The sequence below is a fragment of the Myripristis murdjan genome, chromosome 5 (assembly GCF_902150065.1).
Source record: "Myripristis murdjan chromosome 5, fMyrMur1.1, whole genome shotgun sequence".
NCBI lineage: Eukaryota > Metazoa > Chordata > Actinopteri > Holocentriformes > Holocentridae > Myripristis > Myripristis murdjan.
Window position 1 is genome coordinate 33,281,402 of NC_043984.1, and position 27,505 is coordinate 33,308,906.

The window sequence follows — 27,505 nt, forward strand, 5'->3', positions numbered from 1 at the left end:
TTCCATAGAAGTTTGTGGTGAAGTTTGGTTGGAATTTAACTAATATCAACTTGTTTAAACATGCCCACAAGTCACAGCCTACCTGGAAACAAGGCATGATGTTTTCTCAGAAGAGCTATATAAATGTTGTTGTTGGAGGGATTAGTAAAAGGTTAACATTGTTAAAATAGGTTGAAAAATACATGGAAAGGCTGCTAAAGTATAGCCTGTGTGTGGGAAAGTGATATAAAAATGTAGATAATGAGATTACTGTCTGTGGGCGTGGAGTTTGTTTTAGCAGAGAAACATGATTAGTTAGGCTGATGCCGACAGACAGAGGCCTCAGGCTTGTTTTTAAGTGCAAAAGACAGTGAAGGAGAAAGTGACAGATGAGTTGTAGTCCCCTCTAACCTCTGTGGGCCTGTGGTAAAACTGCTCTGTGCTGCCTGTGCCATTGTTTTCCTATGGAGAGATCTGTGTCGCCCAACCCTGCGGCAGCGGCACCTTCAGCGTCACGCACACCTCCGATGTTCTGTTTTGTGATCTTCTCAAAGTTCAATATATTTCAATTTTGATCCACTTTGCCGGTGACCTTTTGAAGCGCATCCAATCAGATTCAAGATACCCACCCCTGGAACTGAACATCTTGCGTTATATGCCAATAATTAAAAAAATGCACACATACAACCTTGGACCAAAAAAAAAAAAACACTTCATGGAAACTGTCAGCAGTCAGACGGTGCTACCAGGTTTATTTCCCTATATTGCCAGTAGCCAAGCTAGGAGCTCAGACCACTTATCCTGTGTGATCACCTTCAGGCTCCACTCTCAAACTGGTTTCAGAGGAAGTTCCATCACTTATGCTGCTTGCAGATGCCTTTTCTGCTCACTGCAACAAGAATGATTTACACTGGAGGGCCAGATCATTATTTCCATTTTCCACTTCTGTTAAATCATGCATGAAATAATAAATCATGGACAGGTTTCCCCATAAAGAGCAAGAGATTAGTCAATTGTGGAGGAGAAAAGGGAGGGCGAAAACAGTTTAATCCTCCCCTCAGCACAGGAGCTGTCAGGCTTTAAAAGCATCACTTTGAACATCATTAAATATCCAGGTTCAGGTTAGTGCTGTAGAGCCTGCATTAGGAGAAAACCCAGAGCTAACACAGAAAAAAGCTAAAATTAACCTCCAGCCCACTAAATGATATCAGACATGATTATCAAGGCAGCAGCAGTTTATACAAGGACACAATGAAGGAGATCTGACTCGTGTCAACATGCAGCCAGCCTGCATTCAGACTCCAGTCACTTCAAACCAAATGATATTCAAATTCAGATCATTCATAACAAATGCTGAACAGTTAAATCATCACTGTGAACTGAATCAGATGACTTGTTAGCAGTGCAACGGGATATCCACTGGAATACTTTGGAGATAAATCTATGGCTCGTTCACTTCTGTTATATCTAGCAGTGTTTTTTAGTCTTTATAGCACAAGGTACAATTCATGGTCAATTAACTTCATCCTTAATCAGGATCCACTGGTAAACAGTGTTTTGTTACAGTGCTCCATTTAGGGCTGGACATTATATTGATAATCATGATAGGAGATTATGAGATTGGTCTTGGGTTTTGGATATGGTAAGATCGTGATATGTCATAAGGAAGGCAGTTTTCTGCACTTATCAGACTGTTGTAGCTGTTCTGTTATTTGACTCTACTTGCTTGGTCATCATATCCACATTACAATGACAAAAATCTCTTGTGCACCAATACATATCTCTGCTATTTTGAGGTTCTCAATCAAAAATATCAGGTTTGATTTGGTCTGTATCACCCAGCACCATCGTTTTGTAATAAATTGCAAAACTACTTAAAATTGAAAATATATAACCAAATATTGCATTGTAAATACAAAATTAGAAATCTGTTTTATTGTCAATGCTCATGGCTCCAGACGTGATGCTTCCACCAAGGAGGTGAAACCTCTGGCAGGGGATCATGTTGTCATCCCTGTCCTTCTGTCTATCTGTCAGCAGGATAACTCAAAAAGTCCTGGATGGATTTGCACTGAATTTTGTTGGAAAAGTTGAAAGTTGTTTATGGGCCAGAAGAAAAGAGATTAATTTTTTGTCCATTTGGCTTGCTTAGCAGCAAGAGTTTAGTTTCCAAATGCATCCACTTGCATGCATCATGGTTCAGTGGAGCACTGACCAGCTGTCCACACTCATTGGCTGAAAGTGGTGTGTCCTGTGATGGCAGTATAGCCAAAAGGGGGTGTGGTCCATCACAAACAGGGCTGTAACCTCCTGCTGTGACCTTGGTGGAGGTATGCTGTCTACAGATACTGCAATTGTGATATGATTTACGATTTTAGTAGGAATGATCATTTCTGCATTTTCACTGAAAAACTAAAATGATGATGGTGTGATTTTTGCTAGGGTCTGTACATTTGGAATTGTAAATTTGTTGGCATCTCTGTAGCACTGTAATACTTACTATTTACCAAAATGTTTTGACACACATTTTACCTTTATCAAAAAATTGCACCCCCTGCAATTTGGATAATGTACTCAGCCATACTGTGATTTTAATAATATTTTGATTGTTGAATTGTTCAGCTGCAGTATGTAATGTGTAACCTCCATGATTGTGGTGTGCTGGAAGAGCATGCAGCCTAATGTAAACAAAACAGGGACCTTGTTTTTCTAGTGTGCACTACAGCACCACTGGTGTTCACAGACACTGTATAGCTTTTACTGCTGAGTGATGGCCAGTTTTACACATCTACTTAACTTAGAGGTGTCCAGATAATTTTTACAGACCCTAAGATGTGAGTTTGAAGCAAAATTTGAAGTTTCACTTTGATTTTCACAGCTCTGTTGGGACACGGAACAAAGCGTGATGCTTGTAGGGGATTGCTACACTTAATACATAAATGGAAAACCCTGCATAATGCTCCCTTGCACCCTTTGACCTCATGCTCTGTTAGCAGCGAGGCTCACAGCAGAGCTTGTTGTTTCTGCAGAATAAAAAAGCCTCTGTCTGATCACAGCCTGATGCTGCTTACCTTCCAGAGAGGAACCTCAGCCATCAGGTGGACGCTGTCATCCAAACCACCTTTTAGCAGCATCAGTGTTCATGGCTTTAATGCATACATTTTTAGCCCCAGAGGCAATTGAGCCCTGATTACCATGTTTTAGTGCCTTGCTGAGTGAGTGACTGATTGACCGCCTGTATGCTGTTTCCACAGGCAGTCTGCAATGGGAATTTTTTTTCCTTAATCATCCTTTCTCTCACTGTCTCTCTCTCTCTTGCTCTCTCCCTCTTTATCTCTCTGTCTCTCGGGCAGTAGAGCAAGTCAGGATTATAGTGGTAGGATTAGAAGGCAGTGGCAGGTGACTACACACATACACTCACACACACACAGCTACAGTAACCATATACCTGGTTATGCTGGTTGGCTCACTAAGCAGATAGGGTTACAGCTCTGTATGTCTTCTATACATGGAAACTGGGGCTCTGTCTACAGAGTTTCCTCTGTTGGTGTTGGTGAGCGAGGAGATGTTTCCAACAAGTTCCCAACCCGTTTCAGGTCGGCATGACACTCCAGTGTGTAACTCACTTGTCATGTTCACTGGTGTAGCAGCCAGCTTGATGTGTGGGACAGAAAAGCTGTGACAACCATTTACAGACTTACAACTGTCCGCCAGCTGTGACAGGTAACCAGCCATCAGCATGTTGCCGGCTGCTAAAATACTGAAACTTTCTTGGGGTTAAAGACTCTTCAGTGCACACAATAGCCCTTTGGCACAGATTATGGAGACTGATACACTCTAAAGCAGGGGATCTCAAATGGTTTCATCCTCCAGATATGCACATTACAGCCGCAGGCAGCTATAATAAATTATTTCAGTGTGTAAACTATGAAAAATAAAGCCAAAATGCCTGATGGGAAGTGATCAGATCCGTTAATATGTCCATCATCTGATCAGCAGCCAAAAAAACCCAAACTATTAATTTTATAAAGATATGAAAGGAGAAAAGGAAGTCAATATTAGAATTAGAAGTGATCTCAGTGAGGTTGGAATCAGACAAATTTGGGTTTTTACCAGATAAATCATACATAAGTTAATTGACTGATCATTTCATCAGCAAATCAGACTGTTCCTCTTGTTGTTGGAAGCCTCCTAGAGTCCCAGACGATTCTTTAGCTCTGAATCTGTCAGAGCTAGACTGTTTTTTTTTTTTTCTTTAGTTGGAGTATTTTGTCTGCGACTGTGACATTCCTGACAGTCACAACAAACCCTGAGAGAATTTAAGGTTCAGGCGAGAAGTGGGCAGGCAGTGGGGGAGGTTTGCCTTCAAGAGCTGGAATACAAACAGACATGACGTTTTGCATTGCATATTCCTGGTATTTAGCAGTTAATCCAGAGTGAGATGCAATGAATTCACCCAGCAGAATTGACTTCAGTTCCTCAGTCACGAACATTGCAGTCTTTACAGTGACACTACACACAAATCAGGTCAGATTTATTCGACATAGTTTCTCAAGAATGCACACAGTGAAAAATCCTTTTGCATGAGAAGGAGGGATATAAGACGTTCATTTCAAAAGGCTGTACGTATTCACCAGCTCACCAATCAGAAGTTTAAAAGCAATGATGATCCAAGCCTCAAAAGTAACTGATTTGAATGCAAAGTTCTTATAACTAACTTGATAGATTGCCCTTAGTGCACTTTAATTTTATATATTCAGTGTATGTACTTATATTCTGTTTGCCTCCATCATGCTTAATGTATGAAATGTACTGCTGCAGTGACCTCATTTGCCACCTGGGGATCAATAAATATATATATTTTCATAGAAACTGAGCTCCATTCAATGCCTTGCTCTATATATATCATGCTCAGGTCTCAGGCTATTAGCTGGATGAGACAGAGTATTTCATCCTGCAGAGATGAGTCATTGTGACCAGTGAAGCTGCTAGCTGTGAAGCAGTGCCGGCTAGCAGCTTTAGCGGTGTGGGGATAAGAGGCTAATGGTGTGGGGTGAGGGGTTAAATCGGTATTGTCCCGTCTGTGGCTGACAGGCAGACACACAGGGCATCCGGCTGCAGGACAACAGACAGGAAGTGACATTTAGGCTTGGTTCCCACCAGGACCTGGTGTGTTTTTGTTTAAATTCAGCCAGCAGAGACACAGCAGCAGCTGGCAGACACAGATGTAACCTGTGAGCAGGGACGAGGCAAGCCTTCAGAAATGAACCAGGATCAAGGTAGTTAATGATTCAGCTAGTGTTACAACATGGAGACCAAATAATGATGTATATCTATCTATATCTATAGATCTATATAGATCTATATATATATAGATATAGATATAGATATCTGGGATGCACCAACACTGAGCTAAAAGAAAGAGTTTATCCAAGATTAATATCCAGTACCCAAAGCCCTGATTAAGTCCTCAATCTCCTTTGCATCTTACATCGAGTTTTGCATTTCGCAGCCAAACAGGATATGATGCAGTCGATAAGAAGGCAGTATCAAAAGAGTGAAGTAGCCATTCTCTGACATCAGCTGAGCAGTGAGAATTAGCAAGCCTACGTTCAACTTATTCAAGCTTTCTGTGATGCAGACCTGCGAAATCACTTTGCTACCGGAAATGCCATGTTTTTTCACCTTTTGCATAGATTTGAGGAGATTTGGGAGTCAATCACAGAAATTTCACAGTTTTAAATGGCAATGTGACTGAGCCTTAACACATCAGAAACCAAAGCAAAAATGTCTTAATTTTCTGCATTTTTGCTCACAGACGCCTCATTTTTTTTCAAAAAAATTGGTTTTTACCCATGATTTTGTCCGAAGACCCCTAGTGATGGTCCAAGTTACACTGGCCAGCGACAGTAATGGCCTCAGTACAGTTTTGTACTCAGTTTCAGCACTGGAAAAAATGATATCTGTGCATCTCTTTTTACCACCATACCATCTTACAAGCCAAATGATTGCAGTTTTAGAGACCCTCATTTGTCCTGAGAAAAAAACTATATATGTCAGCCTGTCATGACTCTTCTATAAAACTGGAATTAAAGGGACTGAAAAACGAGCAAAACTGGTCTAGAGTTGTAAGAGAGCTGTCTCCTTTCTACTAAAAAGTTTTGCTTCTCAAATAAAATTTATTCTGCATATTCACACTTTTTCATTGAAGTTTATTATCTTGTGTTGTGGTTGTATCAAATAGCGAAGACTGTATGGTATATTTAATTGTGTCATAAGACAATAATATGGCCAAAAGAAATAAACTGAAAGCTAAGGGGAAGAACAGAAGCTATTTTTTCCCTCATATTTGCCAGATGATGTGCAGTGAGCAGTCACAAGGAAACACACGGAGCTGATGAATAATGACTCAGGCTGCCATAGTTTACAATGGGTGTGAAGCAGCTGCTTGCAGGAAACACTGGCTGCTGTTTGTGGGTGGAAGGAGGAGAAGTTAGAGAAGGCTGAACACCACAACAATATAAAAACAACTGACCAGCAAGTGCTTGACGCTCATTTGTTTTTTGAAGGATTTTCTTCGAGGCAGGAGAAACTCTTGGCCTCAGCGATTCCGCCTTCCTCTCATGTCTGAGTCACGTTTCTGTTTTGGTGCTCATTTATTCCTGTTTCTCTTGTAACGTCACGCCAGGCTCCATGATGAAATTTGTCACTTTTAACATTGTTTCATCTAAACATTCAGACAGAAAGTTAAAAACTGACATGAGGATATTCTCTTGAGTCGTCAGGCTTCACTGGTGTTTACAGCTCTCATGTAATCCACAGGCAGCAGCTATTTCAGTCAAACAGCAGCCTTTCAAATCGATTCATGCCGCCTGCCGCCGCCCACACTGCGTGCTTTGGTGGAGGAAGACAGTAGGGGTACCAGGCAAGCCAGAGAGACAGAAGGGATAAACTACATGAATATCTGTTGTCTTGGGAGTTCAGATTAGATTAACTGAAATTGGTCCAGTGTCCCAAGACACACTGTTCAGACAGGCACGATGCACATACAATAACATTAACATAGACAGATTAATTTAAACAAATTAACAGCATTCCTCAAATAAAACATAGGGTGGGTCAGATATATTATTGAAACCAATATTCTCTTTGAATACGCAATTTGAAGTCCTGTCTCAGGAGTTTGACCTGCAATCTTGAAACAAACATGCAGTAATCTTGACAGTTGAATTAATGTTAATGTACATGTGTAACAAATAGAGATAGGGGAAAAAAATCACTTCAGTCACAAAAAGCAGTTTTTTTCCTTTGAGGATTTTTATATCAACATGCTGACCCAGAATCAACATTTTGTTTTTATTTCAAGGCATTTTTTGGCATTTCGTTTGAGGTGGAAATAAGTTATGACCCCAAAAAAGATCTTTTTTTCCAAGGTCATTGCGGTAATCATGCAGGTCATCACAAAAATTAAAGGCTGCAAGGAAAACTTGCAAACACAGTGTTGAAGCCTGGAATAGATAGCTCAAATTGAAAGCTCCATGTGAATTTGACTGACTTTCATGTGATCATCATTGGACGTCTGATTCAGCTTCTCATAATCCAGTGATCCAAAAAAAAAAAAAAAAAAGAGCTGCAAAATTGCGAGAAATTGTAATATCGAATTGCAATAATTGCAGAATTGCAATACAGATTGAACTGACACCCACATATTGTGAATTGAATCGTATTGGGACGTCCCCAGTGATTCCTAGTAAAAAAGGACGGTGAAAAGTGTATTTTGTGCTGTGCAGATGGGTTCATGTTGTGAACATGTCTTGAGCAGGTCAGGAAACATCAGCCTTGGGTAGCAGTGTCAGGTGGATTGGAAGTGAAATCAGCTGTTTTGCCAGTCAAATTGAGTTTGGGAGTGACAGGTGGCAGAGCTGCAGCCCTATCAGACACATCAGTGTTGAGCCTACACTTGTTGCCCAACCTGCTCTTATGTAATTTAGCATGAGTGCATCAAACCTGCGGCTATAGACCGACATGTGACCATGCCAATATATTGAACTGAAGCTGCTGCCAATCATTATTTTTCACTGTCAGTCTGTCAATTTATGTTCTCAACAGTCAACGATCAGTGATTATGTTTTGGTCTCCTGTGTTATCTCTGAGCCTCTGCTACCTGTTTTGGATGAAACTTGGGGGAGTGATGGGTTTTTACATTTTGAATATAAAACTGACCCATCACAGTGCCACCACAAGGCCAACATGGCCCTGAGCTTCAGGCTCAATATCTCAGACAGTGCCAGCTCAAATTTTATGAACCTTTGGGGAATGATATGTTTTACATTGATATCCAGTATCCACAAAATAAAACAGATTGCCTCACCACAGCTCCAACAACAGACCAAAAAGTCCCCAAGCTTCATGCATCAACGTCTCAGATGCCAAACATCACACAAGAAGAAGAAGTTGAATGATGAAGAATGAATGAATGATGAACTGACAATGAATGATGAATCATTTAGTTTATAAAGTATGAAAAATAAAGCCAAAGGCTGATGGGAAGTGATCAGAGACCAAAGCGATTTCTTCAGATGTCTTTTTTTAGTCTGACAACGAGCCAAAAAGCATAAACGGATTCATTTAATTAATGTATGAATGCAGAAACAGATCTTAGTGATCTTAGTGAAATTGACATTGATTATCAGTTAATTTTCTGTTGATTGAGTACTTGATCATACTAAAGGAGCCATTTGAATGCATCACTTTTGGCTTTGTTGGCTTCCCATGAGAATTTGCCATGATTCTTTTGATACTTTATAGGTCTAAATGATAAAGTAGTTAATTGATAAAATAATCTATTGAACAGTCAACAATGAAAATATGCTGTAGTTGCAGCCCTAGTTCAGTGTTTGAAGCAAATGTCAAACACACCAAGTCAGACAAGTCAACCAGCTGAGATGGAGAACTGTGACCTTTGACCCCCGTAGCCACAGACTCTACAGACGTAGGACTGAACTGAGCATAAGAAACTAAACTTAACACAAGACTCTGGCAATTTGTCTTATGCTGTTTTTCACTGTCTAACTTCCTTTGGTTTTTGCTTTTCTGCTTTTCCTCTTTGTCCTTATGTCTTTCTTCCTTTCTCCCTTTCTTCCCACCTAGGGGTCTCTTTGTTTTTGCACTTTGCTCTCTCTCCTTCTCGTCTCCTTGTTTTCCTGAGGGAACATGTAAAGAATTAAGGGGCAAAACGTGACAGTGTCATTGATCCAACTCTGCACTGCTGCCCCTTGAAGTCAATGGGATGAGTGTGGAAGAATCCCACCTTAAGCCACTATGCCTCTGTTGTTAGAAATGTGACAGAACAGAGATTCAGCTTCAAACACACTTTACATGATCTGGACTGCTTTTTTTAGCGGTTGTCTTTGTTGCTGTTCTTATCACTGCTGATGTTAGCCACATTCCAGTTTAAAATGTACAATCTCACATATTAAATATGAGCTAGTTAGCAACAAATGATTCATAATCAAACCTATTCAAAACAATGACAGCTGCACTGAATTTTTCCACACTCTACCCAACATGTTGTCCCTTCCGTCTTTATACATTCCTTGCTTTTTTTTAACGGTCATTGTTTCCTTCCTTTTTGTTGTTTCTCTCAGTGTTGCATCAGTTCAGATCTCCAATTTATTTCAGTGCGGTCCATTAATCCTTATTGGCAGCAACACACCGACTGCAGCAGCTTTAATGCCCTGCAGGCACAACACACATTAGAGACACATTCACTCACCGGCCGCTCTCTGCTTGTTTTTATGTACAACACATTTTGTAAGAACCACAGAAAGAGTCAGAGTTTTGTAGTCATAATAATACAATAACACTTGGTTTCCCAGTTCAATTTAAGAATCTTTATTATTTCCCCATGAAATGAACTCACATTAGTTTTAGTTCTTGGAAGATTGCTGTCATTTTATGCTGCTTTATGAGAAGTGCCACACAAAATTTCATCGTACAAGCTACGTGACAAAGTGTCTTATGTCTTATTGCCATAGAGTCTGTGCATACCAGCTCTATTGACTAATTTGCTTTAAATTTTATTTCTATTGCCATAATATTGTAATATTTGGACTTTCTCTCAGTTCAGTTTTTAATGAGCCTCTCTGGCATCAGATCCACACAGTTTAGTGCAGTGCAGCAGCAGGGTTTAATGCTAATACCTCCATAATGAGTCTCTCTCCCAGTCACTCAATAGCTGTATTGTCACTCAGGACTTAATCTCCTCTGGATTACTGCTATGAAACACACATTGTCAAAGCTTTTAGTGCTGCAGCCTCAAAGTTTACATGGTAAACCATCGATCACACTCCTCAGTCCACTGAGATTCTTCAGGACAAGCAGTTTTTGTTTTATTATTTATTTATTTATTTATTTATTTGGAATTTGTCAAACAATCATTTGCGTTTTACTCATTTCTTCTCATTATTCGAACAAAGCCACATGGTATAGCAAATCGGAGGCATTATGCAGCTCTTTTAATGAATTTCATAGATTTTAAATGTTCAAAGTATATGTTTGTATTAGTGTTACATTAAATTATGATTGCTTTGATTATGAATTATATGAAAAAAATAAAACAACAAATATACTCGTCATGTTGAATGGCCAAATGGGATCTGTTTAATATAGACTGTTTTTACACTACATCCTTTGTGTTATACATTTATATTTTTTGTTGTTTGTTTTCTGTGTCTACAACACGTCTGTCCGTCCTGGGGAGGGATCGCTCCTCTGTTGCTCCCCTATTTTTCTCCCTGTTAAAGGTTTTTTTTAGGGAGTTGTTCCTCATCCGATGTGAGGGTCTAAGGACAGAGGATGTTGTACTTCCTGTAAAGCTCTTTGAGACAAATTTGTAATTTGTGATTCTGGGCTATATAAATAAATAAAATTGAAAAATTGAAGTTGAATCTGAATGAGGAAACTGTGTGTTGCGTCAGTCCTATTAGCTTTGGTGCTTCCATCACAGTGTGGTAACTGTAACTGTGTCTCTTAGTTGAATTCAGTGAGTCTTCATGTTTTCTTGTTGTCGTTTAAACAAGACGTCACATGCACACGTTTCATGTCACTGACCGTCTCTCTCTCTCTTTTTCCTGCAGGCCAGTTATCCTGCATGGGAGGATTTTGTAACCAAAGCAGCCAAACTACAATCACAGCTCAGGTAAGACACTCACACACACACAGAAAAAAAAGAAAAAATATGGTATGGAGCTATTAAATTGCTGCAAAGGGCTTTATATGTTGCCACAGGCGTATGTCAAATTTGTTGAAAATGACCAAAAAGACTAAAATGTAGGCTACATTTACAGTGTTCAGTGGAGTTCCCTTGTAGCAGCCAGAGGTTTTATTCTCCTCTCTTTTCCTTTTTAATCTTATTTGATGACTGTGATTCCTTTAAATGTCACTGTTTCCTATTGGTAATTCATATGTTCTACAATGAAGAAACTTAAAAGGCCTAAAATGCATATAAAAATTATTAATAGCCCAATTAAAGATGAAAAAAGTCATTGCAGAATTAATTTATGTGTATTATGTTTTTTTTTTTTTTTTTTTTTTTTTAATTTTGATGCTGATGAATTCTACAGGAAAAACAGGATATCTAGAATCAAAGCACCAAATTTTCTCCATTACTTCATTGCCCACCGACTCCAGTACATTCACAAATGGACCAATCCCAATCAATTAGACCACTCCTGCATAGACATGGAACAAACATTATGTAAAGAAATCCATATTTCAAACTTGGTATTCATAGGCAGCTACATCACACACTATCCTTGCTTCAAAAGCCATAGCTGCAACTCTAACAGCCTGGTGGGAATTTCACCAAATACCACAATCTCACGTGCCAAACACTTCCATCTGGGACAGTCCTGGCCTCTTAATGAACAGAAAACCGCAAAACTTTTCATTATGGATTAGTAAAGTTATCACACGTTTTGACACTGACAAAACCATCGTCACACCAGGAATCTGATTTTGACGAGGGGGCTGACCTGGGTGTAGCCACGACCCAGTTTCCAGATATTCTCAAAGCAAAATCCGAGCCAAATTCTCATTCTCTGCTATTTCCAGTCGAGAAAACAAACTCTCAATAGGGGAAAGTAAAAAAAAACAACAACAAAAAAAAAAAACACAATTAAGCGTTTTAGATTTGTAATTCTCAATAAGGAAATGCAAATTTTAGTTTTTATTTTTCCATTTTTCCTTTGCTTCTGTTTTTTTTTTCCATCCCAGTGCAGAAAACAAACTTTCCAAGGCTCAAAAGAAATCGAGCCATGTTTTATTTTGCTGTTTATACAAGACACACGGCGAAAGTTTAGTCTTTTTTGTTTGTTTGTTTTCTTGTTTCCACTATGTGTATTTCATCCAGAAATCTGGTCATCGTAATGCATCTGCGCCCTCTGTGTTAAAACACACCCACCCACACACAGACACACTCTCTCACTCACTCACTCACTCACTCACTCACTCACTCACTCACTCACTCACACACACACACACACACACACACACACACACACACACACACGCAGTCTCTCCGGTACATGCAGTATGATAACAGTATAATGACTCTGTTTCCCAGCGGGCCAGTTTACTGTGATAAGCATCGCTCTGCCTGCTGCAGCCAGTCACAGCCCATTTAACCCAGCCAGTCAGACACACACACACACACACACACACACACAGATGACATACACTCCACGCTGTACAAACCTGTTTTATAGTGTTTCCATCCATTTCATGCTGCATATATTTTCACATTAACCACTTTTTTTTCTTTATTGCTGCCTGGTTGTTTTTACTTTCTTTTCAGTTTTGGATGTTACTTTAACCAGTTGGTTGAAAGCTCTTCTCGCTGGTGTTTCTGCAGGTGGAGGGATTTGAATCCTGCTAACCAATCACTAGTGAGTCACTAGTAATTGGTTAGCAGGATTAGTTAGTGCATGATGTGTCCAGCTGCTGTGACGTAGTTTTCATTCATCACAGGAGCTGCTTTAGCCAGTTTACAGCGCTACTGCAAGCCAGCCTAACAAAGCAACTTTAGCCACCTACGAAATTGTCAGTCAGTCTTGACATTTTGTGGAGTTTATGCGGAGTTAATTTTTTGAAGAAAGGGCAAATGCAAGAGCTCTATGTTGCCAAAAAGCAGATCACAAAAAAAAAAAAAAAATCCAACAGACAGCCCAGGGTCGTTGCTGCTTTGAGTGTTATTACTTTGAATTCTTTTAAGATATTGTCAGTAGCACTGTCTATAACTTTATCATCCATTTTCTGGTGTTAGCTAACATGCTATGAATCTCTCTGGCTCTGGCACAGATCAACAATATGTGTACTGCCCAATCAGCAACACCAGACTTTCTGAATCACTCTAAATGTTGTAAACTGAACGCGTGATTCACGGACCTGGAAGCAGGCTGCTCCAGCTGCTCATTCTTACTTCATTTTAGTTCTGCCTTGTTGAACTTAAAACTTTGATCACCAAATTCAGAGTTTTGAGCTTACCCAGCCAATCTGATTGGCAGCTGTCATTTGAGCAGGATTCAGGGGATTGTCACCTTCAGTCACTGTCTATACAAAAATAAAATTAGAGGCAGAAGCCTTATTACGTGACATGAAAATGTCCAATTAGTGTCTGCTCAGTTAAACCGGAAAAAACAATGAGACATCCTGATGTTTTCCAGTGATGTACAGGAGTCCATTTTTTAAGATTGGTGTGTTGTTAGAACAATTAGTTGAATCACAATTTCTTAACTCCTTTCTTGGTAATTAAGGCAAAGGTCACAGATGAACATGAGAGCTCTTTTGGGTGTGGGTCTTTGTGCTCTTGTTGAATGGACCTGCAGCCTCTGTCTGCTGTACAGTTTCAGCATGATGACATGGGTTAGACACACTGGTGCATTTAGGCAACTTTTAGGCAAAACCTAAAAATCAAATAAGCTGTAATGTATTATCATATGAATGTTAGTGGAACAAAGAAAAAAATCAATATGTCTCGTTCAGTAGTCATCTGTTGAAAGATTAGTCGCCTGTTTGGCTATTTTGGCTCATGATTTTCTTCACCAGACTGAGAGATATCAGCTCCAGTGCAGAAACACAACTAGCAGTTACTGGGCTTACAGTGGAACTGTGTGTGTGTGTGTGTGTGTGTGCGTGTGTGTGTGTGTGCGTGCGTGCATGCGCGTGCGTGCGTGCGCGCACATGAGCCTTTGGTCTTTATATGAAAGAGAATTTCCACTGAAGTCAGACACACCACAGCATGAACACACACACACACACACACACACACACACACACACACAATTGACAGCAGTGTCATCTGATCTCCTCGGTCAGGTTTTGAGAGCTAATGGCTGTGTGTGTGTGTGTGTGTGTGTGTGCGTGTGCGCTAGAAAACACTGCAGGCTTGACTCACAATAGAACATACTCACATACTCACACACACACAGACACTCACAGAGGTTGTACAATAGGTCTGTTGATGGTGAGTGTGTGTGTCAGAAGGTCTCCACTTGCACTCCTAACATTGGCTTTTGAGTGCAACTGGCCTTTTATTTGACTCCACAGGTCCATCCTCCAAAATAAAAGCCCTTTCAGACCCTGTGTCTGTGTGTGTATGTGTGTGGTTCCTGCAGAACATTGACACTTCACTGCCCTGATGTTTTTGGCTTGTTAACAGTCATACCACACAGCTGCAAGTGAACCAGGCTTTGTAAACAGAAGTCACATGATTCAGAAAAAGCCTGTTGATTGGTCAGTTTCTGTCAGCTATCACTCTGAGTGGTTAGAGGCTGCAGTTTGTTGTTTCATCCTGTCACGCTCGGCTCTCCAAGCATGACCCCACTGCATCCGTCTCCTCCTGCTGATGTTGGGCGGTTTCCAAATTTTGTTACTTCCTCTGATTATACTGCAGTATATGGCATTACCGTCCATTTTTAAAATAATATTGTATAAAGAATGAGTTAGCCTAGTGGATTTCTGTATAAGGTTCACTGCTGTATACCTTCTCATTTAATACCAATACTTAAGCTTTAAGTTATCCAAGAATGATATTTCTCACACTGAACTCTTGTACAAGGACATCTTTTTTTCTTTTTTTTTTTTCTTAATTTACCCAACAGGTCTCTCACTCTTAACATTTTGACACTCTGATGAAGGTCTGTTGGTACAGAAGCGTCACTTCCCGTGCAGAATAAAAGTCAATAAATTTATGCTGACCTGAGTATAAATAAGTAAATATAAGTATGTAAGGGAAAGTGTATTCAAGAAAGTAATTAGGTAATTAGGTAAAAGTAAATGAATCTAAGGAAGTAAAGGCAGCTTCCCACCCTGGCTAATGCAGTCACCAGGTCATGATAAACACTGTCCTTCCATACTGAGACAGACTTCAGTGTCAAAAGTTTTCAGCATAAAACTCACCGTAAACTTTTTTGTTCTTTATCAAGAGAACATTTAAAGCCCTGTAATTTATTTTCACAAAGATCTAGTCCGCCACAAGCCAAAAATGACTTTTATAAGTGTTCTCTTTTCCAATGACTACACTGCTTTCCTTAACAGCAGAATTTAAATAAGATCAGAGATGAAACAGTGCTAGCTTCATCAAATGAAGATGGCATTTCATCTATGAGACAGCATTTATCGATTTATTTATTTTGTATTTTTCCACATGAAGATCGGTCATGGTGTTTGAGTTTCCAGTGGCAGTGTACAGAACTGTCCATTGTCACTCTGACTCATTTTTTGATGAAATGAAGAATTCCACAGCACTTTTATTTGTGCAGGTCTAAGGATGCTCTGTAGTCTTCATTTTATTTATGCATCATGGGATTAGTTAGACTAGTTAGATTAGTTTATCAGTTTTAAAAAAAAAAATCTCTTGGAGGAACTTACGTACGAGTACCAGGGTACAAAAGTTTCCTCTTGTTTGGACCAACATCCTTAGATCATTCAGAGCTGTAGCGTGTATTACTGATTATTAATTATTATTTTTAATATGTTTTAAACTTTAGGACAGTGTTATAGCACAACCATTAGGGCTTTCCCCCAGATTTGAGAGGTCACCCAGACAGCTTCCTGTGTGTTTATGTCACTCAGTGTTGTTGTGATGTCATGAACATGTTTGTGTGTTGTTTCAGGACGACCATCTTGGTGACCGGAGCCTTCCTGGACGCCTTCCAGAAGGTGGCTGACATGGCCACTGGGACCAGAGGTACACACAGCAAGGGAGGCAGGGAGGGAGGGAGGGAGTGAGTGAGTGTCATGTCAGGGATGCAAAAGAAACCTCCTTCTCTTCCCTTTCTTTTCCTACTTGCTCTGTGTGATTGCTCTCTCCCTCTTCATTATTAATAGTAAAATCATGAGGGAACTAATTACCTCCATTACTGCTCTGTGTACACCGCTCTCTCTCTCTATGTGTGTGTGTATGTGTGTGTGTGTGTGATGTAATATGTTGAAACCAGTGTTGTACTGAAGGATGAAACGGACTAGAAAAATGACCCGGGGGAATGTCACTGCATCACTTAACTTTCTTTCTGTCTGCCTGTCTGTCTTTCTTTCCTCTATTTTCTCTCTCTCTCATGGACCGCTGACACCTCCTATTAAGCTGCTTCATTTTACCTTGGCTAGGGTTACATACACTCACACACACACACAGAGAAGGTTCCATCAGGACTGCAGGGTGGAATTACCTTTTCACTGTCATCAGCAGTCACACCACTGAGGACTTGATAATAATATTAATACTAATGAAGCAGGGTGGGTTATTGAATCTCTGCCTCCTGGTTGGCTGCTGGGTCAGACTCACTGCTGTAGGCTGAGCTTTGCTTCATCGCTCAGAGGCGCATTAGTTTCTTGGAAAATGAACCTTGCTAACCTTCAGAGCTTGCTGACTCCAGATAAACTTTTTATTTGAACGATTCGAACTCAAACAGCCCAAACAGCTGAGCTAAGTCCCTCCTCCAAGCCCCTCCCACCTGCAGGCATGCTCATGAGTGTGGCTCCAATGCTGATACTGGCGAGCCGTAGCTCCAGTAAGATAAGCTTATTGACTATAGCTAACGATATCAGCACTGTCTGATCATGGCCGGGTCTTCTCTGATCTATTTTTAACATCATGTTAAACAGACCTGGAGCCTGTAGCAAGAAAAGGGGTCTGACCCGGATCTGACTGACCTTATAAAACGTGGATCCACATATGCACAGGTCCCAAGTCGGGTCTTGTGTCCGAGGGTTCTTGTGGATCTGTATGGATCTGTGGATCTGTGATGCTCCCAACTCCTGCAGGGAGCTGTGTGCGTGTGTGTGCATCAGAACTGGTCTAGTGGGTTTGTCTGTGGGCTGTATGCCTCAATAATGCCCATGCTCTCATCTTACCGTTAACTGGGGAACATAAGAATGCTGAGGTAGGTGGGTGTGTGTGTGTGTGTGTGTGTGTGTGTGTGTGTGTGTGTGTGTGTGTGTAATTTTGTTTATTGAGAGTGCAGCCTGAGCAGCTGGGGGTTTGTTGCCTTGCATGATGGCACTTCATCAGTTTAGAGGCTGCAGGACTGGGCAGGAAGTCAGTATTATCATGACTTCTTTTTCAGTAGAATGATACTTGGGTGGCATAATATTTACTGGGTATCACTTGAAATTTCACTCATGATAACTTTAATTTGGTACCAGTTGTAGATCAAGACTTTCTCAGGGCTTTTCAGGAGGCAAACCACTCCATCATAGGGACTTCTTTACGAAGTGGGGCATTATTTACAATTAAGTTCAATTTCCATGTGTGAAATGCTGTGTGTTTCCACTGGGTAAAGATCTTATCTTGCAGCTCTAGAAACAGACAACCAGCTTGTTTCCATGATGAAAACCAGAGACAGACACACACAGGCATACACTCACACACATGTACGTACACACACACACACACACACACACACACACACACACACACACACGCAAACACACACACTCTGTTAGAAGGCCATTCTGAAATCAGCCTAGTGATGTTGCAGCTGTTATGCTGTTGGAAGCGGAGCTTGTGTAGCTTGTCTGAGTTTAATAAACTGTGTAATTTGTGTTTTCCTTTTTGGCCATGGTATTGTTTTGGTATGGAGTATGGTGATACTTAACCTGTCAGTATCAAAATCAAAATTTTGGTATGGTGATGTAAGCACAGATGTATACTGTCTTCCCTGGTCAGTCAGTGATTCAGTGCAGTGGCTGCAGCAGAACAAAACAAAAGTCTCGACAGCTGACACCGACCTGATTCAGTCTCTAATAACAATTCAAGAAATGAGACCTTAGACCTTAAACAACACAGGAGGTATATTTTTAAAGTTGTTGTTGACATTCTTGACCGGTTTACCTTTTGGACACATGACAACAGCAACATGTCAGATATTGTTGTATTGATTTGGAATAAAGTTCTCTCAGTGGTTTCCTGTGTGATCTCAGCCCTGTTCCCTGTCTGCTCTGCTGACTTCACGTCAAATTAAATCATGTGATTTAATTTGACTGTGCAGCGGGAGAGATGGCAGTGTCTCGAGCTGCGTGCCATGTACTCATAACAGTGTGGGTTTGATCCCAGCTCGTGACCGGCGTCACATGTCTGTGTCACAGGGAGACACAAGCACAAGTCAGATGATGCAGAAACATCTATCAGATGCCACGTTACGTCTGTACATTTCCATAGGCTCTATGCTGGTTGTGTTAAACTGGCCCAGATTACCAGGAAGTTCTCTCAGAAATTTGCTTCAACATGTCACTATTTGTACACATGTCACTACACTACATGTCACTATAACCTGATTTATTTTATCAAACCCGAGATGTGAGACATAAGAAACAAATCTGTGTTCCTCTGTGCAGTGTTTTAAACATGTGGTGTGTGACATCAAGTTTATGAGTTGTGTGACGTTACGTTTTTATCCTGATGAAACTGTTTTTCTTTCTTTTTGATACTAACAGCTGACTTGTGTGTTGTTACTATCATGTATAATAATGCAGTAAAACAAACAGCGGTCAGAGTTGGCAGCTTTGTCACAATCAGCTGATTTCAGAGTTCCTCTCTATCTCTCTCCGGGCAAACACACATGACTGGGTTCTGTGGTAACTAAGGAATCGTTGACGTCTTTGGCATTGTGGGGTGTGCATAACACACACACACTCACACAAATCACAAGACTACCAACTGAGTGCTGACTGCTGATAGAGCTGTCTCAAGGCAAACTTTGTGTGTGTCTGTGTGTGTGTGTGTGTGTGTGTTTGCAGAAGTATTGCTGATGTAAAGACACAGAGATAGTGATTGGTATCCTTATCGATTAGCCAGTGGGCCAGTCAGTCAGTCCAGGAGTGGATCAATAGAGAGAGAGTGAGAGAGTAAGGGAGGAGGATGGACAGAGTGGAAACAAAAGAGAAGGAAGAGTAGAGTAGAGTATTCTCCCTACCATATGGGGAGACTATGCAATGTGTGTTAATGATGTAGGATATAAGGATGATGTTATGAAACACAATAACAAACATTTTATCAGCCAGGGAGTGCTATCCTCCATCTGACCCAGGTCTGCTTCTATGAGTTCCTCTGACTTACCCGGATGGTGTGTGTGAGTCATGTCTCTTCCTGCGGCGTACCTGTGCTCACCTGCAGCTGGTGCGCTACTGGTGCGGGTGTAGCTGGACCTAGACTTCCACTGGTCTGACTCCACAGGCTGGGCGGATATTTTTATATCAGAGCACTGATGCAGGTTGGGATTGTCACCATGACGACCACTGTAGGACTGATGTAGAATGAGACCATTACCGTGGTGACCTGTGTGGTACTGAGTTAGGACAGGTCTGTTAACGTGGCGACCGTTGTGGTACTGGTGCAGGATGGGATTGTTGCCATGGTGACCACTGTAATATTGATCCAGAACAACAGTGCGTTGAACAGTCACACTCCCTGTTGATAATATAAGTAGTTTTTTTTTTTTTTTTTTTTTTTTTTTTTTTTTTCAACCTGGCTGTGAAGAATGTTTTTGCACTTTTTTCCACATGTCACCCAGGAAGTTGAGGCATTGCCATGGTGACGCGGTGACATCATTTGGTTGCACTCTCTGTTGGTGGCTGTGCTCTGTTGAAACGAGACTAGAATTTGGTGAGCTGAGTCAGAGAGAGAGGGAGAAAACTACTCAAACCCGCTATGTGTCTGGAATAACCTGGGAGCTGTATTCAAGGAAACCACTGGAATTAATGCACACACACACACACACACACACACACACACACACACACAGCTCTGAAAGGGCCACATTATAAGCAGTGGAGAAGAGTGGAGTTGGAAAATATGGGTTTAGGAAGAGGGTGAATAGTTCTGTGAGTGTGTGTGTGTCTCTCTCTCTCTCTCTCTCTCTCTCTCTCTCTCTCTCTCTCTCTCCCTCTCTCTCCCTCCCCCCCTCTATGACGTTGTGTTTTTTGGAAAATGGAGGGAAATTCAGTTACTGGAGCAGCATTTCATTTTCCTCTTTTTCCACCCAGAGAAGTTTATGACCAGAGAATACACCATTCACTCACAGCTCCTCACTGCTGTGTGTGTGTGTGTGTGTGTGTGTGTGTGTGTGTGTGTGTGTGTGTGTGTGTGTGTGTGTGTGTGTGTGTGTGTGTGTGTGTGTGTGTGTGTGACTAAATGATTGACAGCACACATTGCAGTAAACCAAACACTTAAACTTTTCCAAGGACAGAAGGGACATCTAGTCCTCGGCTTATTGAATGTGACTCTTTCACAGCCAGGATCCAGTTGATTAGCGTCAAATGTCAAACTCTGTTTCTACAGAATATTTCATACAGCAGTGTGACCCAAAGCAGTTTATGAATAATCTCAGAAATGGTTAAGTGCCATAAAGACAAAACCCAATAACAAAAAAAATCATCATGTGTGAATATACTGTCTTTGTTTAAACAAACAAAAAAAGATAAAAGCTTACTCCAAAGCTGCAGTAAAAAGATGGTTAGATTGAAGTTTTCTGTTGTAGCACTATGTGGTGACCACTCACCACATCGGTAGCATTTCGAGGAGGTGGGCTGTTCCAACATTCATATGGACAAATCAGCTTCAGCTAGAATTATTAAATTAATTCAATTAGAATTAAATCAGCTAGAATTAAATTGGCTACATTTGTTTGAAGGAGAAATTTGTGGGAGTAAACAGTTGTATAGCAGACTGAAAAGGCTTTTGAAACTGTCATTTTTCACAAAAGGAATCTCTGTCATGTGAAAGAAGGTTATATTAAAGATTATGCCATCGGGCGCACCGGTGGCTCACCGGTTAAGAGCGCATACCATGTACCAAGGCTTAGTCCCGATCGCAGCGACTGGGGTTCGAATCCGACCTCAGGTCCTTTGCTGCATGCCATCCCCTCTCTCTTCCCTGCCTTTCCTGTCTATCTCCACTGAGACTGTCAAATAAAACAGAAATGCCAAAAAAAAATCTTTTTTAAAAAAAAAGATTGTCATAAAATTTGATGATGAAATTCATGCTCATTCACAGATAGTATAATAAAAGCCTAAAAGACTGTAAAGCAGTTAAGTAAAAAAATGAATAAATAAAATAAAATAAATAAAATGGAAAATCTGTATGGGCTATTGGCCAAATTGTTATTTAAAGCTTTACTAACGTGAATCTTGGAACAGCTGCCTCTGCTAAATGCTCTCGATGTAGTGGTTAACCAGGCATATCTCACACTGTGAAAACCTGAGACACTCTGCCGGCTTGCAGGGCTGTTTTACACTAAAGGAAGTGTGGGACATTTTTGATTCAGTGGTGTCTAATTTTAACATTTAATTGCAGCATAATGTGCTTCACCTAAAAAATACATATGTTGAGTAAAACACCAATTACAAGAAAGAGCAGAAGCAGGTAAAAGCACTAGTTGAGATGGTTTTGCAGTTTACTTGTTTTATATTGTGCTGACTTAAAGATATGATGTCATGTATTAAAATAATAGTAATAATATACAGCAGAATGAGAGCAGAGCTGTCACTTTGAGTGTGTCCTTGTCTCAAAGTCTGTGTGATAATATGTGGTAATCACACTCTGGAATATCAGACAAGTCTGAACAGAAGGGAACACTACACACACACACACACACACACACACACACACACACACACACACACGCAGGGGCTGTGGCTCATAATGTAATGGATCCTTTGCTGAATGAACATGGAAGCTGTGGGAGAAAAATTGCGTGTGTGTTGTTTTTAATTAGTTTAAAAGAGCAACTGGCTTATGGATCAGAGGATTCACACACACACACACACACACACACACACACACACACACACACTGCACTCACACACTGCTGAATGACAGACTTCTGACACATCTGTTTGCATGGCATTAAAATAATGTCAGTATTGCGTGTGTGTGTGTGTGTGTGTGTGTGTGTGTGTGTGTGTGTGTGTGTGTGTGTGTGTGTGAGAGAGAGAGAGAGAGAGAGAGAGGGAGAGAGAGTGGCAAATCAAACAAACACACCCTGCCACACCTCAATGTGAAATCCTCACATCATACCTGTGTGTGTGTGTGTGTGTGTGTGTGTGTGTGTGTGTGTGTGTGTGTGTGCGCGCGCGTGTGTGTGCGCGCGCGTGTGTGTGCGCGTGTGTGTGTGTGCGTGTGTGCGTGCGCATTCTGCCACATCACTCAATTCACGTTTTTGCCACGTGAATGAAGGTTGAGGGAGAGAAGGAAGAAGTGATGACTAGACAGACACACACAAACACACACCTGATGGCATGTGTGATTTTTTTTTTTTCTTTTGTTTTTTTCACTCTGACTGTGATGACGTCTGACTTACATAACTGAGCCATGACTCAGCTTGGTCTGTGTGTGTGTGTGAGAGAGAGAGAGTCAGTCAGTTCATTCAGGAACTGAATTTAAATGCTGTTGGTAATCCCCAGGCAGCCTTTATATCAAGGTGGATTTGATACACTTCTTGATACACTCTCAGTGATACAATGCATCTAGGTACATTTCGATTCGGTATGATTCGATTCAGCCTTGTCATGATGCGATATGGTGCAACGTTGATTTGATTCTGCTAATACTATAGTTCTGCTGTTAGCTGCATGAAGAAATCCTGATAGATTTACTAAATCCAAAACAAGAGAGAGAGAAGGGCACATTACATTAGTATTAACATCATATTAGGGATCTCATTTGCTGGCAGTAAAGCATGTACATCATTCAGCTGTAAACAATATTTTGACACAGTCCACTGTGTATAACGCAATAATTGTGTTTTCCACACATATGTCATACCTGGTCGTCCTGCTCAGTTATATTAACGGCAGCCCAATTATAATTTGACCCATTAATGAGTTAAAGTGCAATGTCTTGTTCCATAGTTTCACATCACCCCTCCAACTGGGCTTAAACAATTTGCAGTAACATTTTGCATCTTAAAATGTTAATGTTAACCCAAACTGTGCATGCTTGTTATTTATGAATGTTTGGCTGTTCGTCATAAATTTCTTCACTGTCACTGTTAACATCTTACAAGGTGAAGACGAGAGGAGGGCAGGGGGACGATGTTTTTCTTTGAGCGAGGGGAGCGGAGTCATGTGACCTGTTGCAACCTTCACACTCACAGATAAAGAGAGACAGAGACACATGAAAGGGGAGAGAAAGCAAAATGATAATTCTCAGAATCATACTTCCACTTATTAACTGACAAATGCGCTCAGCTGTGGCTGACAGTAGAAAGAGCAGGCCAGCGGGCAGTGTGCTGAGGTTACAGCAGCCATCCTCATAAAGACTGTTTATTTCCTCTGAGATTAGATTTACTGCACAGCCCTGCTTCACACTTCACCATAAAAATCACAACCAGACAGAATAGTGTCAACAACGCACTATACATGTTACCATACACTGTGTGTGTGTGTGTGTGTGTGTGTGTGTGTGTGTAAGTGTGTGTGGGTGCCTGGGTGGGTGTGTGTATGTGAGAGAGAGAGCGGGAGACAGAGGTTAATTTAACAGGAAGTGTTGTGTCCACATGCAGGCTGGGTGCTACAAAGGAATCATTATAATAGCCGTGTGTGTGTGTGTGTGTGTGTGTGTGTGTGTGTGTGTAGACCACAGTGGGCTCACTGTCGAAGTAGGAAGTCTCCAAGCTCCTCTCCCTCTGTTTATGTCTGTTTCTCTCTGCGGTTCAACAAAATAAAATAGCTGCGTGTGTATATGTGCATGTGTGTGTGTGTGTGAGACAGAAAGTGGTTCAGCAACAAAGACAGTGTTAGCAGTGTTTAGCAGTAGCTTCAGTCGCATTCAGCCTGTCTGATTAATGTCTGACAGTGGTAATGTGTTTGTCTGATGGGCTTAAAGGCAGAATGAGTAGGATTTGTCAGATGCGATTTGTAAACACAGCCTTCAAAGTTTGCCCCTCCTCCCTGGCTAGGTTAACCGCCTGCAGCGAGTTTTCATTCCATCGCCATCCTAGTAAAAAATTTGGCCCGCTGGCACCTACCTGCCCAACAGAAAACAGGCCAACACCGCATCACTCTTCATCCTCATCCTCTCCCTCAGTGATCGCCAGCGGGTGAAAGCCAACCCCAGATTCAGTCTTGTTGTGGAATGAGCTTTGTCCACTTGGCGTTTCCCCTCGCTAGATTTCCCTTTTTCCACAGTCCATGATTTTCATAGCTTCCTATTGGATGTTGTGCTATCGATCTGGCACCATGCCCTGTTATTGGCTTGGAGCTACACACCCACTGCCCACATTATTTCAGTGAAATCCTGCTCATTCTGCCTTTAAATCACTGCTCTCTCTCTCTCTCTCTCTCTCTCTCTCTGTCTGTGTGTGTGTGTGTGTGTGTGTGTGTGTGTGTGTGTGTGTGTATTCCCTGTATTGGAACATTATATTATCCCAAGTTGATTATGGAAGTGGGGGTGATTCCCACACATTAAGTTGCTCTGGTAGATGTTGCTCAGTTGCAGTCTGTGTTGCAGTGCATGGCAGTGGGTCAGAGTGTCACTGTGTGTTTGTGTTGTGAAACTTGCAGTTGCCAGTTGATGAGAAAAATAACGTGATGCTGATGTTTGTTTTCCAGGAGCAACCAAGGAGATCGGCTCAGCGCTGACCAGGATGTGTATGAGGCACCGCAGCATTGAGTCCAAACTCAAACTGTTCACCACGTAAGACACACACACACACACACACACACACACACACACACACACACACACACACACACACACACACACACACACACACACAGTTCACAGGGAACCAGTGCAGCTAACTGCTCTGCTCTCAACTGTCAAATTAACACACACACACACAGGGGCCTGAGGGGTGTGTTTGTGTGTATTTAATTGTAATTAATTGTCACCTCTGCATCACACACCTATTTGTCTGTCATTACTGTCTACTGAGTGACATTTTCACATACTCACACACACTTTGATGTTGAATGGATTCTTGCTGTTTAAACAGTAACAGAGGTGGTGACCATGAGAGTAAATTCAGCTTAATTATTTTCATTATCAGTTATGTGTTCATTTTTTTTTCTCTGAAGAATCATTTAGTGTATGTAAAATGTTAAAAATACAGCCAAAGCCGAAAAATAAAGCTCTGAAGTGATCAGAGCCCATAGTGACATCTTCAGATGTCTTCCTTTGTCTGACCAGCAGCCAAAAAAAACCAAAGTGTTATGATGACAGAGAAAAGTAAGACAATATTTGCATCTTAGTGATCTTAGTGTATTATCAAAATTATAATTGATTATTTTCTGTTGTTCAACATTCAGTACGCGCTCTTGACCGGTGAGCCACCGGTGTGCCCCACTAACTCTTTTGTAAGAGGGTCTTTCTCTCTTTCAGAGCGCTGTCAGACAATCTCATCACTCCGCTGGAGCTGAAGATGGAGGAGTGGAAGAAAGTAGCGAGCCAGCTGGACAAAGACCACGCTAAAGGTATCTCACACACACGCGCACACACACACACACACACATACACACATACACACACCTTCTCTGTGTCTTGTTTGTAACTTTGTGTGTTGTCCTGTACAGAGTATAAGAAGGCGAGAGCAGACATCAAGAAGAAATCTTCAGACACCATCAAACTACAGAAGAAAGTGAAGAAAGGTAAGAAGCTGCTTAGTGCTCAAATTGTAGCTAAAATTAATATTCAAGCATGAGTACAATCTTGAGTTTGGCTTGAGGATGTGGGGATCCTCCGATAGATTGGCCAACGATTTACATAACATTATGTATTCTGTCCCAGTTGGCTCAGTCGGTAGTCTCTAAATTTTCTGGTCTGGAAATTCAGTCTTTGATCACATGTCTGTTTAAAATATGGAAGCCGACACACAACATGGCAGCCAAATTCTCCTCCAAATGCCTCAGGGCCATGTTGTCTCTTGGTGGGAGTTTTAATACACTGTCAGAAATGACAAAAATGTGATTTGCAACATAGGCAAAAAGAAAATGTCATGTGGGGAAAATTAAGTAAAAAAAACGGCATTGCAATCCGCTGATTGTAAGAACAAAAAACACAAACACTTCAGCTCGGAGCATCCCTATTAGGAAGATGTGTGCTATGGTTCTATTAGATTTCCAGAAGGCCCTCAACACCTTTAACTAGCCACTCACAAAGCTGAAAGCACCAGGGTTGGATAACTGCTGAGTGGCTGCTAACCTCATCTGTCCAACAGGAAGCAGAGGACATGTCCACACTAATCTGGGTGCATTTGAAAACACATCTTTTATTCTCCGTTTTGGCCTTCTGTCGACAAAAAGCTAATCTTTTCCATCTGTGCAAACAGGATGTTTAGAAAATGCTCTCCAAGGTGTGTAAATATTAAAATGTCTGATGTTGCAGTGTGGACGGAGGGAACGATGCTTTTTGAAAACGGTGACAAAGGATTGTCCTGTGGTCTAGAATGGCAGTCTGCTGTTGAGCAAGTGTGGCCCATGTGTGTAGGTGTGCACATTTTCTTGGGGATGTTTTGTGGACAACAGGCTTTTGGAAAATGGTCTGGAACACCAAAACAGCATTTTCAGATTTGCCTGTTTTAGTATGATCATGGCCTGTAGGTAGAAGTTTGTGGGCATCTGTCCAAGGCTAATCCCATTTCCTGTGGAGTGCCACACGGTGCTGCTCTGGGGCTTCTTTTGTTTTTGTTGTATGTATGCAACAGGGCGCCTGCCTGTGTGGACAGCCTGTTCTTGTATGCAGATGATTCAGTGGCGTTTGTGTTGCACAAGGACAAGGACAAGCTTCAGAAGATCTTAAGTGTTTCTGAACTTTCAAAAATCTGGAATTGGTTGAATTACAGTAAACTCTTGCATCATCTAGAAAAGACTAAATCCGTTTTATTTGGATCCAAAGTTCCACACAGAGATTGAGCTACAGATTCAGGTGTGAGTCTGTATCAATGCCAAGGGCCAGGAAAATTACCTAGGATGAATTCTGTGTTCTTGATGGGAATTTTAGCAGGAGAAAGTGTGGGCCCAAAGGTTTCAG

General features: G+C 41.2%; 1 protein-coding gene across 2 annotated transcripts in view; it reads left to right on the forward strand.

Annotated features, from left to right (window-relative positions):
* Positions 1-27,505, forward strand: part of mtss1 (MTSS I-BAR domain containing 1) — a 72,400-nt gene that overhangs the window by 12,896 nt on the left and 31,999 nt on the right. For both annotated transcript variants that reach the window (XM_030051181.1, XM_030051182.1), the window contains exons 2-6: positions 11,118-11,179; positions 16,155-16,228; positions 25,087-25,171; positions 25,859-25,950; positions 26,050-26,124. In XM_030051181.1, the coding sequence (XP_029907041.1) occupies positions 11,118-11,179; positions 16,155-16,228; positions 25,087-25,171; positions 25,859-25,950; positions 26,050-26,124 (388 nt within the window). The remainder of the gene's footprint in view (positions 1-11,117; positions 11,180-16,154; positions 16,229-25,086; positions 25,172-25,858; positions 25,951-26,049; positions 26,125-27,505) is intronic.